Genomic DNA, 15,288 nt, shown 5'->3' with positions numbered 1-15,288 from the left:
GGCATAATGAGCTTGAGCCGCCTGATAGTATAATTCAAAATCCGGTACACCAAAACCGCCTTGGGAATTGGGCCGAATCAGGGTGTCCCATTTTAGACGCAGGGATTTACCGCCCCGTACCAGTTTAATGAGCTCTGAGCGGAGCTGTTGGAAGAAGGACCTGCCAGGGTAGAACGGAATGTTCAGAAAGAGGTATAGTAGTTGCGGGAGGATCACCATTTTGATCAAGGATGTTCTACCTGCCATAGAAAGAGGCAAGGTAATCCAACGTGTAACATTATCAATAATGCGATTCATAGTTGTGCCGTAATTGGCGCGTAGAAGCTCATCCCTGTCCTTTTCTATGTGTATCCCGAAGTATTTAAAATCACCGTCGCTCCAGGCAATAGGATAATCCAGATCAAAGCGTGTTGTGGAAGGGGTAAGCGGAAATATGCAAGATTTACCCCAGTTAATTTGAACACCTGAGAGCCTACCAAATTGTATGAATTCCCTAAGAATGGGGTTCAGATTGTCGCATGGGTCACGTATGTACAAAGTGATGTCATCAGCATACATCGATATTAGTATTTGCCGTTGAAAGCAACGAAGTGCACTGTCTCTATGATGTTGTCGCAATTTGGCGGCCAAAGGTTCCGTAGCTATCGCGAATAGGAGAGGCGAAAAGGGGCACCCTTGCCTGGTCCCTCTGGTGATGGGGAATGCCTCAGACAGTCTACCATTAATAAGTACTCTGGCCATAGGGCGTTCATAAAGGAGCCGGATCCAGGAGATGAAAATCGCCGGAAAGCCCATTCTCTCCAAGACGCGAAACAGATAATCCCACTCCAGGGAATCGAATGCCTTAGTGGCATCGAGGAATACGGCTGCCATGGGTTGGTCCTCATGCACTGAGTTGAGGACTGAAAAAAAAGTACGCAAATTATGAGAGGTGGCCCTGCCAGGCACAAATCCGGATTGATCAGGGAGTATCAGGGTAGGAAGCAGAAGGCTGATACGGTTAGCAATAAGTTTGGCAAGTACCTTAACATCACAATTCAGCAATGAAAGTGGGCGGTAAGAGTCACATTTGTTTGGAGGTTTGCCAGGTTTAAGTAATGATGTAATAAGTGCAACCCTCATAGAGGGTGGCAGATGGCCCACCTCAAGGGCGTCCTCATAAACCTCACGCAGCACTGGGGCCATAAAGTCAATGTAGGTTTTATAAAATACTATTGGGATCCCATCTAGTTCCGTGGCTTTCCCTGACCGCATACCCATAATTGCTTCTCTCACTTCATCTAACTCAAAGGGCGTACTAAGAAAAGCCCTTTGGGCATCGCTAAGCCAGCCCAAGGAAACGTCAGCTAAGTAGTCCTGCAGCTGCAATACTCCCACTCTAGAGGAAGTGTACAGCGTGTTGTAATGGGATACAAGGGAGTTGAGGATTCGCGTAGTGTCACGAACCACCACCCCGTCTGGGCCCTCGAGTTCTATTATTATGTTGGGTGGGCGCGTCATTTTAATTGTGGAGGCCAGAGCTTTCCCTGGTCGTTCGCCCTCGCCATAACGGCGAGCGGTCCAGTATTTGCCCCTAAATTTCGATTCCCTTGTGGCTTCGGCAGTATACTCGGAGACTTTCTCTCGTACTTTCAGGAGGACGGAGTCAGAGGGAGTAGTAGCCAATAACGTTTCTAGGCTTTTAAGTTCATTTTCTAAGGTCAGTATTCGGGCAACAATGGCCTTCAAGATCCCAGCCCCCTTAGCAATGCAAATCCCTCTCAGCGTCACCTTGAATGCGTCCCAAATAGTTTCAACATCTCTAACAGAGTCCTTATTCCTCCTGAAAAAGTCCAGACATTCATCTCGAAGTTCCTCTTGAAAGGTGATGTCCAGTAACAGTGTGGGTTGCATCCGCCAAGCGGTGGTGGGGGGGCCTAGGTCTGCTGAGCGCAGTGTGATCTTTACAGGGGAGTGATCCGAATATGTCCTCGGGAGGTGTTGTGCACGATCAAGTGAGGCATAGAGCTGAGGCGTCAGGAATATATAGTCAAGTCTGGCCCATGAGCGCGCTTGCGCGGTAAAATGTGTGCCCTCCTTCACATCAACGTGGAGGCGTCTCCAGGCGTCTACTAGACTGTAGTCTGTAATTACAGCACGTATATCCGCACGTGCTTTGGTGTAATGTTGTGGGGCTGGGTGTGACCTGTCCAGTGTAGGATCCAGTGTCGTGTTGAAGTCACCCCCCCAAATGAGGTGGTGTGGTCCCGTCCCCACAATCGCGGCCCACAGCTCAGCAAAGAATCCCGGGTCGTCAATGTTGGGACCGTAGCAACACACCAATGTGACTGCCATGCGCCCCAGTCTACCCCACAGCATGCAGTACCGCCCTTGAGAGTCTATTTTGGAGCCGGCCATGACAAAGGGTGTGCCTCTTCTTACCAAAATCTAGCGTATGTAGAGAAAGACGAGAACACAGTGTGGGCCGCCCATCTATTAGCGAAGGTGTGAGCAGTTTGCGTCCTGAAGTGTGTTTCTTGTAGAAAGGCTATGTGTACTGAGTGGCGATCTAGGTATGATAGACCTGCCGTCGTTTCCTGGGATCCCCAAGTCCCCTAACATTCCAAGTTAAGATATTTAGGTCAGTGTCTCCCATGAGCAGTGTATAGCCTTATCTCCCAAAGCGTCAATTGCCGATGGCCCGTGACCAAGTACCGTGAATTTGAGCATGGTATGTATATCAGTGTCCATAAGTAACCTGTGCTTGTGTGTGTAACCTGCACTGCGAGAAAGACCTCTCGCACACAACCACAAAATCCAGTCGTATCAATATTTAGTAACTCGTCAGTAGGTTTCGTGAATAACATTAGAACGGAACAGTGCAACCAAACAATCCCCCCTTCCCCACTATGCAATAACCCCAACACTTTGGCTCTAGAAGCTGTTAAGTAATCAAGTACATTCAGTGCAATATGTTCCATTGAACCTTGTGCGACGCGCCGCCCCCCCTCCACCCCACATCGCAGGACTTCCGAAAACAATATCATAAGCAGTGCAATGAGTCTGATATAGTATTGTGCAAGATGCCAACTCCCAATCTCCCAGCATTGCCACGCTCCATAGTATAGGCGGATAGATATCCGAATGCAAGGCGTAAAGACATAAAAGGTAAAAATAAAGCAACCATTAACTGCCACGGCATGAGCGTGCCATAGCGTGCACCGCCAACAGCCACCTGTAGGTATAGCAATCAGTAGGCCAAGAAAGCAAAGGAAGTTAGCACCAAGGTTCCATTGCACTCCATTGCGAGCGCTCCCACCCTCCACCCACTGAAGCAGCCCCAACTTGCCAGTAGCCCCATCCCACTCCCCACCCTTAACAATTCCCAAACATCCCAACATTTGCATCAGTGTCAACAAGTACAATGGGGTATACCCTTCGGGGTGCAACCTAGTAGCGCACATAGCCACCCCCCACACCTCGCACCTCGTCCTTTCCGGCCACACTAGGCGCAACCAAGGTAGTGGGGGGGGCGGTGCCTGGAATACTTTACCACCATAGTCCAGTGTCCGTCCGGTGACCTCTAGCAGCAAGCGAAATGTCCACCATGTAGGTCCTTCAAGGGGACCCGAAATGGTCACTCAAGCGATAGAACAGAATTCAGGCATGCAGTGTCCAGTAACATTCATCCTCATTTGCCGAATGGAAGTCTTCTTGTCTGTCCTCACCGCCGCGCCTGTCCCCCGCACGTTCTCGTTTAAGTTTCTTCACAAAATCTTCCACCTGTTGCGGATTTGTAAAGAAGTGTTGTTTAGCTTGATGTGTCACTCTCAATTTAGCTGGGTACAGCAGTGCATAGTCAACTTGTAGTGCTCGAAGCTTCTTTTTGACGTCTAAAAATTAACGCCCCTGCTCCTGCACCACCGGGGTGAAGTCCGGATAAATGGAGAAGGAGACCCCTTCCCACGTTAGTGTGCGGTTGGTGCGTGCTGCCCTCAGTGCAGCATCACGATCTCGATAATTCAGGAGTCGGGCAATGATGGGTCGTGGTGGGGCCCCAGTATTGGGCCTCGGCCCCAGTGACCGGTGTGCTCTTTCAACAATAAATTGCTTGGAGAATGCCTCAGGGCCGATCGCCGCAACAAGTATCTTCTCCACGTATTCCTCCATGCGCCCCGTATTGGTCGATTCCGGCACTCCTATCACGCGAATATTATTGTGACGACTTCTGGCTTCCAACTCCTCATTCTTAGCAGCTATGATCCTTAGCACATTGTCCATTCTCGCAATTTGCGTCGTGTGGGTGGTCGTCGTATCATCATTCTCGGATATGCGTTGTTCAGTTGCTGTGATGCGCTCTTCATGCACATCCATTTTTTGCACCATGGCGTCCATTCTCGATGACATCCTGTCAACTTTATCAACTATAGTGGCAAAACCCTGCCTCATTTCTTGCATCATCTGTTGTAAATCGGAGGCGACGGGGTTGGAGTCAGTTTCTGTCACCACGAGGGTCTGGGAGCCTCCCGCCTCCTGCGTGTTGCGCAGCCCCTTCTTGGTCGCGACAGGGTCAAACGATAGTTTGGGTTGCTTATTGTCCGGTTTGCCCATGTTTAGCCTCTTGTAGGGACTTGAAGCAGACGATAGAAGATGGTTGTCACGGTTGGCGAGGAGTGGGCTGGAGTCCGCATTCATCAGCAAGCGCCACTCACCATGAAGCACCCCTCTGTGTAGAGACGGTAAGGTTCGTGAGGAGTTAGAGCAACCCTGTGCCAGTAGTGGCACACAGGCCGGAGTCCAAATCAGAAGAGGAGCCACAGCACAGGCAATGGTAGCAGGAAATAGGGTGAGCAAGATCAGGGGACGGTTCCCCAATGATTAGTTCCCCTAGTCAAGGAGGCAGGAGTACAGTGCTTTCGGCAGCAGATCGGGCTGACGCTGCAAGTGTCCACCTTGTGTCAGCAGGCACCTCCCATGGCACATGCAGGGGACAGTACGAACGAGGGGGCCCAGAAACGGCAGAGTATTGCCACAGAGCATGGAATTCGGCCCTAAGAATGCCGCATGAAGGCGGGCGACCTCCCAGGTCTCAGCAGGCAAATCAGTTATTCGCAGCTCCTCACGTCGCAGTTTCACCGGTGCGGGGTGCCAGCGATCGCCCAAAAGCCGCCCAACAGTCCTAGTGCCCGCTGCAGGGGCGGGGGGGTCTAAAGTAGATCTCGCTGCAGCAGGACGGCGGCTCCCCTAGCAAAGGACCACACGATGATCTCAAGTTACTCCGGGGTGCTACGAGCCTCGGTGTGGGCGCGAAGGGTGGCAGGCACAGCAGCCAGTGTCTGTGCCCTCATTAGCAGTGACCGGGTGCAGAGATCCAGTGGCCAAGGGACGAGTCAGGCAAGTATACCCGCGCGGCAGTATCACACAGTAACTGCCACGTAAAATGGCCGGTACCACCTCAGGCCGTCGGCGCTCGGCGAGTCCAGTGTCTCCGCTCCGGCAGCAGCAGCGGCGGATCCAGGCGTCAGCCGTACAGCTCTCGGCGGTAGTATCGCCACAGGTCACTCCCGGAGCCCCCCGAGGGTCTTACTTGCATTCGGCGCTGACAGGGGACGTTCCGCAGGAGTGCTTGCTGTGGGGCCCACTCGCCTCTTGGGGCATCGCGGTCTCTCGTAGGCTGCCAACTCCACCAGTATCACCAGCCGATTCCGAATTCTGCTCCGGCTAAAACTTCCGGCCGTCGTATCTTCAGAGCGGCAAATTGTAGGGCACTGAGATTCTCACCGAGGCTGCATTAGTGTGGTCTCCATGTATTAAATTGGTCGGGACGAGCAAAGGTGGTGGATATGGAGGATAAATACCGGATTGTTTAATCCAGGCTGCAGGAGCCTCACATCGGTGCGGCCATACTGCTAGTGCGCTCTCTAGTGCCCCCTAACTGACAATAATTTATAATTGAATATTCACCCAACAAAGCTGACTTCAACCTCTGAAAAATTAAAAAGAGCTTCAACACTGCACGTCAAGTGCAATCCCACCTTCTTGCTCAAGATTAGTACACTACCACATGCTGATGGAGTCATGGTTAAACTATGATAAAGCCCACATATAATATTGTTTTTTTAAAACAGCTCACCATGCACATAACATCCTAAAAGACCTACAACTAATGAAACTAGTCACAAGTTTACTAAATCTGCTAAGTATAGCTTACAAACCCTGGTTCAACATCCCCTATCCCCTTGGCATTGGAGATAACCAGGGAAATGTGTAAGAACTCACAGCCATTTCCTTACTGCACTGCTATCCTCCTTTTGCCAGTAAAAATCATAAAACAGCAACACACGTTTCCTTACAACATGGTTCCAAACACACCTGTTAACAATAATCTTGGAACCAGGATTTCCTCAAGTCAAACCAGCACAAAGATAACACTACCAAAACAAAGTCACTATCTCCCCGAGAGGTTATTATCAGCTGTCACACATTTTAATCACAGTGGAAGGTACTTTGAAACTCAATACCCTAGTGTGACCCATGCCATATAGAAATAGTGGAACAATCTGCAATCAATGTTTCAAGTTTTGAGAGGATGTAGCCTTATGGTGAGAGCGGTCGACCTCGAAGCTGGGGAACCAGGTTCGAGTCTCTGTAACGACGCTCAACATCCTGTGATTCTGGGCAAATAACTTAATCTCCACGTGCCTAACAAAAATGAATGTGTCCATCTGTAACGAAACTGGTGCTCATGTAAAGCGCTCTGATACCCTGTTTCTCGGGTCTAGTTCGTGCTATATAAAACTCAAAAAAATGAAAAATGAAAAAGTAATCAGATTGAATTCATTACACATTTCTTTTCCTATCTCAGTTACTACACACATGAAAAATCTGAAGGCAGCAGAGCCCAAAACCTCAATGATATAAATAATTACAATTTATGAATAAATGTACAACCTAGCTTTTCTAATAAGTAGACCTTGTAACAGTTTGAGCTCTACACTATTGGTTGGATAGGATTCTTTTCCCATTTTAGATGTTTGAAGTTACAATTAACAAGCATCGCAAAGCTTCCTTAGGGGCGTATGTTTCTTGTTCATGTGAAACGGAAACAATATGTTTAGTTAGACAATTGTCCATAAAATTATATAAAACAATATATTTCGGCAAAGCACAATCAAGATGATACACATTTCTCACAGATATTTTTAAAAATCCCAATCCCACTGTCACACCGATGCATCACATTTTTTCCCCAAAAAATAAAATTGCAGTAAGTTGTGCGATAAGACACCATACTTTCAAAATAAAGTTTTAAAACTTTTCTGACACATTTTAAATTTGAGATCCATCAATCAATACATGAACAATGGTAGACTTTCTTTTTAAGGTGCATACACAATAGCCTTTATTTTCTCTGATTTTTACATCCAAACTGTGGACTACTAATAAGGAATTACATTTTATGTTATATTTTAAACTTTCTTGATGAAGAAAAGGGTCTGACAAATAAAACCAATATGAAAAAAAATCACAATTTCCGGAGATGAACATGTCATATTTATCAAATGTTTGTGGGCTAAGTACCACATATCCTGTTGATTAGACAAGAATACATGCACCTTTTTGGAGATTTTTTTTGGGAAGGAATGAATCCCAGCTATCATAAGCCCCTGCAGATATTATATACTTTTTGGTATTTGTGCATATTTTCTAAATGCCCAAGCCCATTTTAGCTCACTACATAGTGCTTCGGTCTAAGAGATCTAGAATATTCTAGTCAGGCTGTCTGCCCGAATAAGTCTGAATTCCAATTTTTAAAAATGTATTTGAGCCATATATGGCCAGGAAATCGATTTCAATTCACAAAGGATGCTCTGGATCGTAGACCCTTTTTGGAAGATTAAAAACTCTTTTTATACACCCACACACACACTTTCTACTGGAACTAGAATATCTCCTTTCTTCATACAGAATATTGCAGAACCACAAAGAGCTGTTGAAGGGATTTTGTGCAAAAATGCTTTCAAAAGTGGAGTATAAGGCAATCCCCCGTACATATCATTAAAAATCACACATGGCCATGCCTGTAATATTTTCATTTTAAATTAGCATTAAGATATAACTTTAATTATATGCATGTTTTGACTGCTTCAACTTTCAATTTATCTATAAACCAGCTGAGAATAGACACTCTTTTACTAAAGACTAGCATTTTTGTCCTATCTAAGTTATTCCTAAAGTTGTTTGACGCACAATATACTGTTAGTGCATCAAGTTTTTTTTCTAAAGGCCTCTCAGAGTATATTGTAAAATAAGAATATCATCAGCATACATTGAACAAGGAATGTAGGTCACTCCAATTTTTGGGGAAAAGAAATTTTAATTATTTACAATAGTGGGAAGATATGCCACTAAAAAGAATTGGGGCTAACGCACATCCTTGATGTAGGCCATTGCTTACATGTGAAGTTCTTTAAGTACTGTCTCTGAACAGATTAAAGGACAGATATGTATCTAGTCAGATGACCTTTTTGTCAGCCAAGGAGATGGAGTAAATTACTTTGTCGCTCCTGCGGAGATGCCGCCTGCCGAATTTGTCACCTGCCGAAGCTGCTGTAATTTCTAAAGCATTAATCAGGGACCGTCGTCATGGCGGTTTCTGACAATGCTTATCACAGTTTGGCGCAGGGCTCCATCAACATGAAGAAGCCTTGCACCAAACTGGTTTCCATGCAAGTGCTTTGTTGCCAATATTGCTATTGTATAAATGCAAAATAATTAGGTTACTCTTAGCTTGACTATATTAGCATATAGCAAAAAAACTGTGTAGTAAATAAATATATTACATACCTCCAGTGCATTGTCAAAAAATTCTGAAGCAAAACTAAGAAGTTCCTTTCGCTTTTCGAGCATGTGGACAAGAGCGGTCCAGGCTTCTCCCAGAGTTTCTGCCATTGCTTCATACACCTGGCTTTGTTCAATATTATTGTCTGCTACCTTGTCCGCTTCACACAGAAGATCCCATACATTATCTTCCAGAGACTGCAAAGAGAGGTTAACAGTAATTTTAATAAACTAAGCCATATAACTACACAACAAAAACATCAGAGAAGATTCGTGATAGATTTTGAAAGTGATTACAGATTTAGTGAGGCTGATCGCAGGAAAGTTTCTGATACACAAATCCCAAATGGAAATATACATGTGGAGATCTCTCCACATAGTTGCAATTCAGAAATGTACATCTACTAGCTCAAGTTGGTGGCCCGAGCCCTTCAGGTGAGAGGTTGGGGACACACATAACTCAAAATGCACCTTTAAAGTTATGGCTGGTAACTTCACAGGCATATGTTAGGCAAACGACCAGCAAACAGTTCTGCATAGCAAAGGCAGAGATCACTACCTACATAATGTAAAACTACAAATCAAAAAGAATAAGAACACAACTGTCATCAGAGGAAAATGACACACACCAGACAAATATTCAATTTGGAAGCAGTCTGGGCTCTGCTATTTACCCCTTGCTCTTTGAGACAATATGGAACTATGGAGGTGAATCGTGTGTGGGTGTGTGTTTGAGTTATTATGCATCAGCGAGCGCATATAAAGTAGTGTTAGATGTGAGAAAAGTTTTTTTAAATAACTCATTAATTAGTATGTGTACAATTTTCAAAGTATATGTATTGCTATATTTGCATGTTTTAATCTGATTACTACACATGTCTGCCATGCCTGAAGTTACATTACTTTTTATATTAATTGTAATTTTTAATATGTTATGACATATATATTATATATCGTTATTCAGTAAATAAAATCACCATTAAAGAATACAAATCAAAGACAATAATATCAGATTCATAGTTAATAAGTACAAACCGTATAGTTACTCAAAACTGTGAGCATTAAAACAGTTAACAGTTAATCAGGTCTGGTATGATATTTGTGCAGTGTGATGTAAATGGGTATATATAATATCTAAAGTAACAATGATTTTTAATTTTTTTTAAAAGAATTTGTATACAAATATGAGTAAGGGATTATGCAATGTCTAAAGCTATGTGACAATGTTTCTTTTTTTTATTGTGTAGTGTAGTTCCTATATCTCTGATAGGCTCGGCGCATTGAAATAATATACACTATAGTTTTGACATAGGACTGAGGTCAGTATGTATCTATCGAGTACATTAACTTTGATTATTTGTGTGTGCCAGCTAACTCAAAGGTCACTAGAAACTTCTCGAATAAACAAGAAGGGATATGTTTCTGACAACCGCATAAACATGACAACTTTGTGTCCCTTAGATTCGGAACAATCTCAGAATCGTGGAAACAATAGATAACAGTTTCACTCAGTCAATCGTGTATGCTTCGTTTCTACAGAGTTACACAGAAATAGATAGATGGGCATTTCAATAAAAAGGGTTTATTGAACAGTCTTATTTCTCGTGCAAGAGATATGAACTGCTACGATCGTAAGACAGAATGCGAAGTATAATTCGTACAGCGTTATCAGTAAGATAAAATAATACTGCAATAGCATGGTTTGTAGCTATGACAGATATTCATAAAAATACATTCATAAATAACACAGGCTAAAATGTGAATATACTTCTGATGCTTCTAGCTAGTTCTACCGCAGTATACCTAACCTAAGTGTAGTACGAATTAAGAAGTAGGTGCTGTTTGTCTATAGTCTAGTTGGGCTATAGTTTAGATTGGTGTTGCCAAGATTTGTAAAAAGCCCCTTTAGGTTCTAGTCCACTCCATACCTTAGAATGAGTGAGGTTGGAATCTCTTTCCGAGTCTCGATCTCTAACACCCCGCAAGGGGAGTCAGAAACACTGGAGCTGGATTCTCTGCAAAGAGGATGACAGCGTCTGGTCAGTGCGTCAGGCGGGGACTTGACTTCCTTCCGAACTTGCCGTGGCGAGCTGCGTCGTGCAAGTAGGCAGCCAAACCGTGGTTTGCCATGGTAAGTGAAGGTATATTTATACCTTGAAGGTGTTTAGGAATGCCAGTATTGATGTAAAATTCAGGCAGAAGAATGTCATGAATGAACTCCTGAGGAATAGATGTTCATGCATAAGAAATTAGTTCTTGGAGAAATCCATATCCAAGCAAGGGGAAATCCTAAAGGCTTAATAGTCTGGGTTTCCAAGAACTGGTTGGGACGTTGTTGGATGGATGTAGGTGGCATGCCTGTATTTGGTTAGCATGGATAATGCCTAAATAAGGGTAGGATTTCTAAGCCTAAATATGGACAATGGGAATTGTGCCTATATAAGATCATAAATCGGGAAACCTATATACGGTATCTAAATCGACACACAACAATTGGCCATAGAGTAGCCAATGAATAGCAATTCATACAGGTTAACATTATCATATAAAAGAACAGTGCAAATAGTCACAATTTATCATTAATAAATTCATACATGGATTCGCCGAAATTACCAACTTAATTAAAAGTCTGACCAAGATTTGATTATATTACATGACATTACAGGGATATAAACACATATAAAACCATTTCACCTTCCAATCAATCATTATCGACATAAGAAAGATCCAGTCTGAAATGTTGCCACATCTTATCAAATTTTTGGAGCGAGGAAAAACCCCTTGCTTTAGCCAAAGCAGGCTCCAATTCATATATTTGATAGTAAGGGTTCGCAACTTAGAGTAATTAGGACCACTCTCGGAGATTCATGCCGTTGCAATACAGGGTCGGACAGATGCTAGCATGATTGTAATACATTTCTGTGAGCCCCCACAAATTCATACTTAATACCCATCATTTTCTCCTTGACAGATAAATTTACGGGCAAGCTCAAGATTAATGACATATACTTCATCAACCCTTCCAAGAATTTTTGCAAACAGGAGCAGCGTGCAAACATATGTAGGACATCAGCTGCAAAGAGATTGCACTTTAGGCATCTTGTTCTATCTGTTCCACCTGTCGGAGCAGTTACTCCCCCTTTTACAATGACATCTGGGTATTGTATGCGCCATTGTTGTAAGGTTAACAGAGTGTACCAAACTATCTAGCTGATCTAGAGCCCTCTGAATTTCTTCAGCCGATAGGTCAGATGATAAAAGTCTGCTCAATTTTGATGCTAATAATGGAATGTCTTCCACAACAAATTGCAGAAATGCTTGATAAATCATGCTTGTAGTAAGTTTAATATCAGGCTTAAAATAGTATGAAGAGAGATCAGACCTATCAATGTCCTGTGCTTGACCCGACTTACATAGTCTAGATGGCAGTTTGTAGTGTTGTAAGTTTGAGTTTTGATTATATGTTTAATGGAAAAATAGGTCTTATTGGAACCCACACATGACTTCTTATCACACATTGTTAATCTACATTATTTTATCTATAATTTTGTTCGAGTCTGAACGACAAGTTTATTTTATTTTATTTCAAAAACTTTATTCGATCATTATAAAATAATCATAAAAGTGCACAGTACATCACAACGCTTACAATTTACAATACATTTTACAAGCTTTCCATTATAAAAGACATGCTTTTCCTAAGAGATACAGATTTTAAAATATAAACAGCTGTAAAAAAGCATGCGTCAGGTTTGGCAAGTGCAAATAAAAGACTCATTGCTGTTTTCACAGAGGATACCTTATATTTTTTTAAAAGTGGTTTCAGATAAATAATCCGGAGTTGCAAGTAGTAAGGGCAAATCAGTAAAAAGTGCACAGTGCTCTGTTTAGATGATCCGTATCACGGGCAAGGAGCTACAGTGTGAAGTTGAATGTGCGGACAGGCAACAAGCAAATGGACAGACCCCATACGTAGTCTGGTAAGGACATGTTGATGTGATCGTATAGTTACCATTTTTAAATATTCTGCAAAACCAGGTTCAGCCAAATTATATGTACTATAAAAGCGATGAGTAGAGTACTGAATAGTGGCTGAACAACGCTTTTCTGCCTTTGCCCTCAGATACACATGTTTTAACTCATTTTTTGAAATATCCACAGCACAAGGGGGGTTTACACGGACATTTAACTTAAAAACATCCTCAAATGTGGAACATATATAGTTGAGCCAGGGAATCAGGTTATACTTATCAAGGCGGAGACAGTCGTTAATAATTTTCCTCGTAAAACTGGTCTGTTCTTTTAACCAGATAGACCTCCATACCAGTAGTGGTCTAAGGCTAATAAGATCTGTGAGATGTTCCAAACCAACCTCTTGATGTATCAAACTGGTAGAGGCGGACGATGGTAGACAGAGGAGTTTCTTGATGAATTTATTTTCTTCGACTTGGAGTAGATGGTGATTACAATGTCCCCATACCCCTGACCCATAAAGGGCCAACGCGACACATCTGTGACGGTATATATGTAACATATCAGAAATGCGCCTTGAGCCCAATTTGGAGGCAAATTTAAAAATACCAAATGCACTTTTACCCATTTTTGCCCTGACATTGGGACCAAATACCCCCACTATTAAAAGTAATACCTAAATAGCAAAAGCTTTCAACCACTTGAATCTTTTGGTCCTTAAATGAAAAGGATCTTACATTTTTGACTTTCTTTCCACAAGTCAGAATAAAAGTTTTTGAATTATTAATCTTGAGTTTTCTCCCTTTAACCCCTTCCACGCTCATGACGAGCTGGGCTCGTCATGAGGTAGCCTCCTCGCACGCTCATGATGAGCCCAGCTCGTCATGAAACATGGGAATGATCAAATCCCAGCACAGGAGGGGAAAATGCATAGCATCGATCTGGTTAATAAAATCCTGGAACTTATCCATTAATTTCTGTAGCCCAACAGGGGTTCTGGATAAAAGGACCGTGTCGTCCGCGTAGAGCAGAACTGGAATTGATATGCCCTCAGCGGACGGAACATCTGCATTAACTGAACGCAATTCTAACTCAATAGCGTTAATAAAAAGGGAGAATAGGAGAGGGGCAAGAACACATCCTTGCCTTATTCCGGACCTTACTCGAATGCTTGAGGTACATTCACCCAATGGCCCAAATCTGATATTAGCGGACAAGTTGCCATACAAATGAGCCAAGAAGTAAATGATTTCAGGTGGGGCCCCCATATTCAATAGGGTTTTCCATAAGAGACCATGGTTGACCAAATCGAATGCGCTTGATAGATCCGCAAAGCAGAGGAACAGCGAACCCTGCTTTGCACGCGTATATTTGCCTATAATAAGGTCGAGGTTGATGCACTGTTCTATAGTGCCTAACCCCTTGCGGAAACCAAACTGGGAATCCGCAAGGATCCCGTTCTCTTCATCCCATTCCTCCAATCGGATCAATAACACCCTACTCATTATTTTCATGGAGGAGTCGAGGAGGGAGATAGGGCGATAGTTCTTAGCCTCGCTCCTATCTCCCTTTTTGTAAATAGGAATAATGATCGACTCTCCCCAAGACTGTGGTGCAGAGGCCAGAGCTACCACGTTGAATACTTTAGTTAGCAGGGGACTCCATAATGTTACATCAGCTTTGTATAGGTCCACAGGGACCCCATCAGGGCCGGGGGCCTTCCCTCCCTTGCTACACCGGATTGCACTAGCCACCTCACCAATTGTAATGTTAAGCGATGTAGATGGGCTAGGGAGCGCAACCGCGTCACTATCTATAGACATCCCTCCTGGGTTAAATATACTAGAGAAGTGGAATACCCAGTTTTCCTCACTTACATGGGCCGAGAGCACTGGGTATACCTCATCATGAAGGAAGGGGCTGTTTACGGTATTCCAAAATAACTTAGAATCTCGGAGATCTACGGCCTTGGACATATTATCCCATGCTTCCTCTCTTAACTCCTGCTTTCTCGAGTTCAGATGCATTTTATAAGTGCTTCTTAGGGATCTAACCACTGCCCTATCCCTGGGCTTACTAGCAAGGGCGTTTTTTAGTTTTTGTAGGGATTTTGTACAAGCCCCCTCTGGGGGCCCCTTGTCCCTTTGCCTTATTCTTAGTCAATATCTGTTTTGTAGTCGCATTAATCAATTCGAACCCAGCTAATATACTTGACGGACATGTATTGGGCTCAAGACAATTTTCCACCTCTGGTAGGCATGCAGACACAATTTTGGCCAATAACTGTTCCTCATTATGTCTCCCCCATTTGATCCTAGGACCATTTGGTCTGTGCGGGATTAAATCCGCCACTGTTCCGTGGGATACCACATCCTTCTCCCCCCACATAAGCAACTGTATTGTAAGACAGTTATGGTCACTAAGAGCCAAGTCTAGTACTTCAGGTACAGTACACAAAGTATTTAGACTTATGGAGGCTATAAGATAGTCTATGAT

The 15,288-nt window shown here is 43.5% G+C and overlaps 1 protein-coding gene across 3 annotated transcripts in view; it reads right to left on the bottom strand.

Annotated features, from left to right (window-relative positions):
- Positions 1 to 15,288, bottom strand: part of CCDC141 (coiled-coil domain containing 141) — an 808,330-nt gene that overhangs the window by 562,283 nt on the left and 230,759 nt on the right. For all 3 annotated transcript variants that reach the window (XM_078681492.1, XM_078681494.1, XM_078681493.1), the window contains exon 3: positions 8,827 to 9,018. In XM_078681492.1, coding sequence (XP_078537618.1) covers positions 8,827 to 9,018 — 192 coding nt within the window. The remainder of the gene's footprint in view (positions 1 to 8,826; positions 9,019 to 15,288) is intronic.

This window comes from Lissotriton helveticus, chromosome 3_1 (genome assembly GCF_964261635.1).
Source record: "Lissotriton helveticus chromosome 3_1, aLisHel1.1, whole genome shotgun sequence".
In the NCBI taxonomy this organism is placed as follows: Eukaryota; Metazoa; Chordata; class Amphibia; order Caudata; family Salamandridae; genus Lissotriton; species Lissotriton helveticus.
The sequence above is the reverse complement of the archived record's forward strand: the minus strand, read 5'-3'. Positions and strand labels throughout refer to the sequence as shown.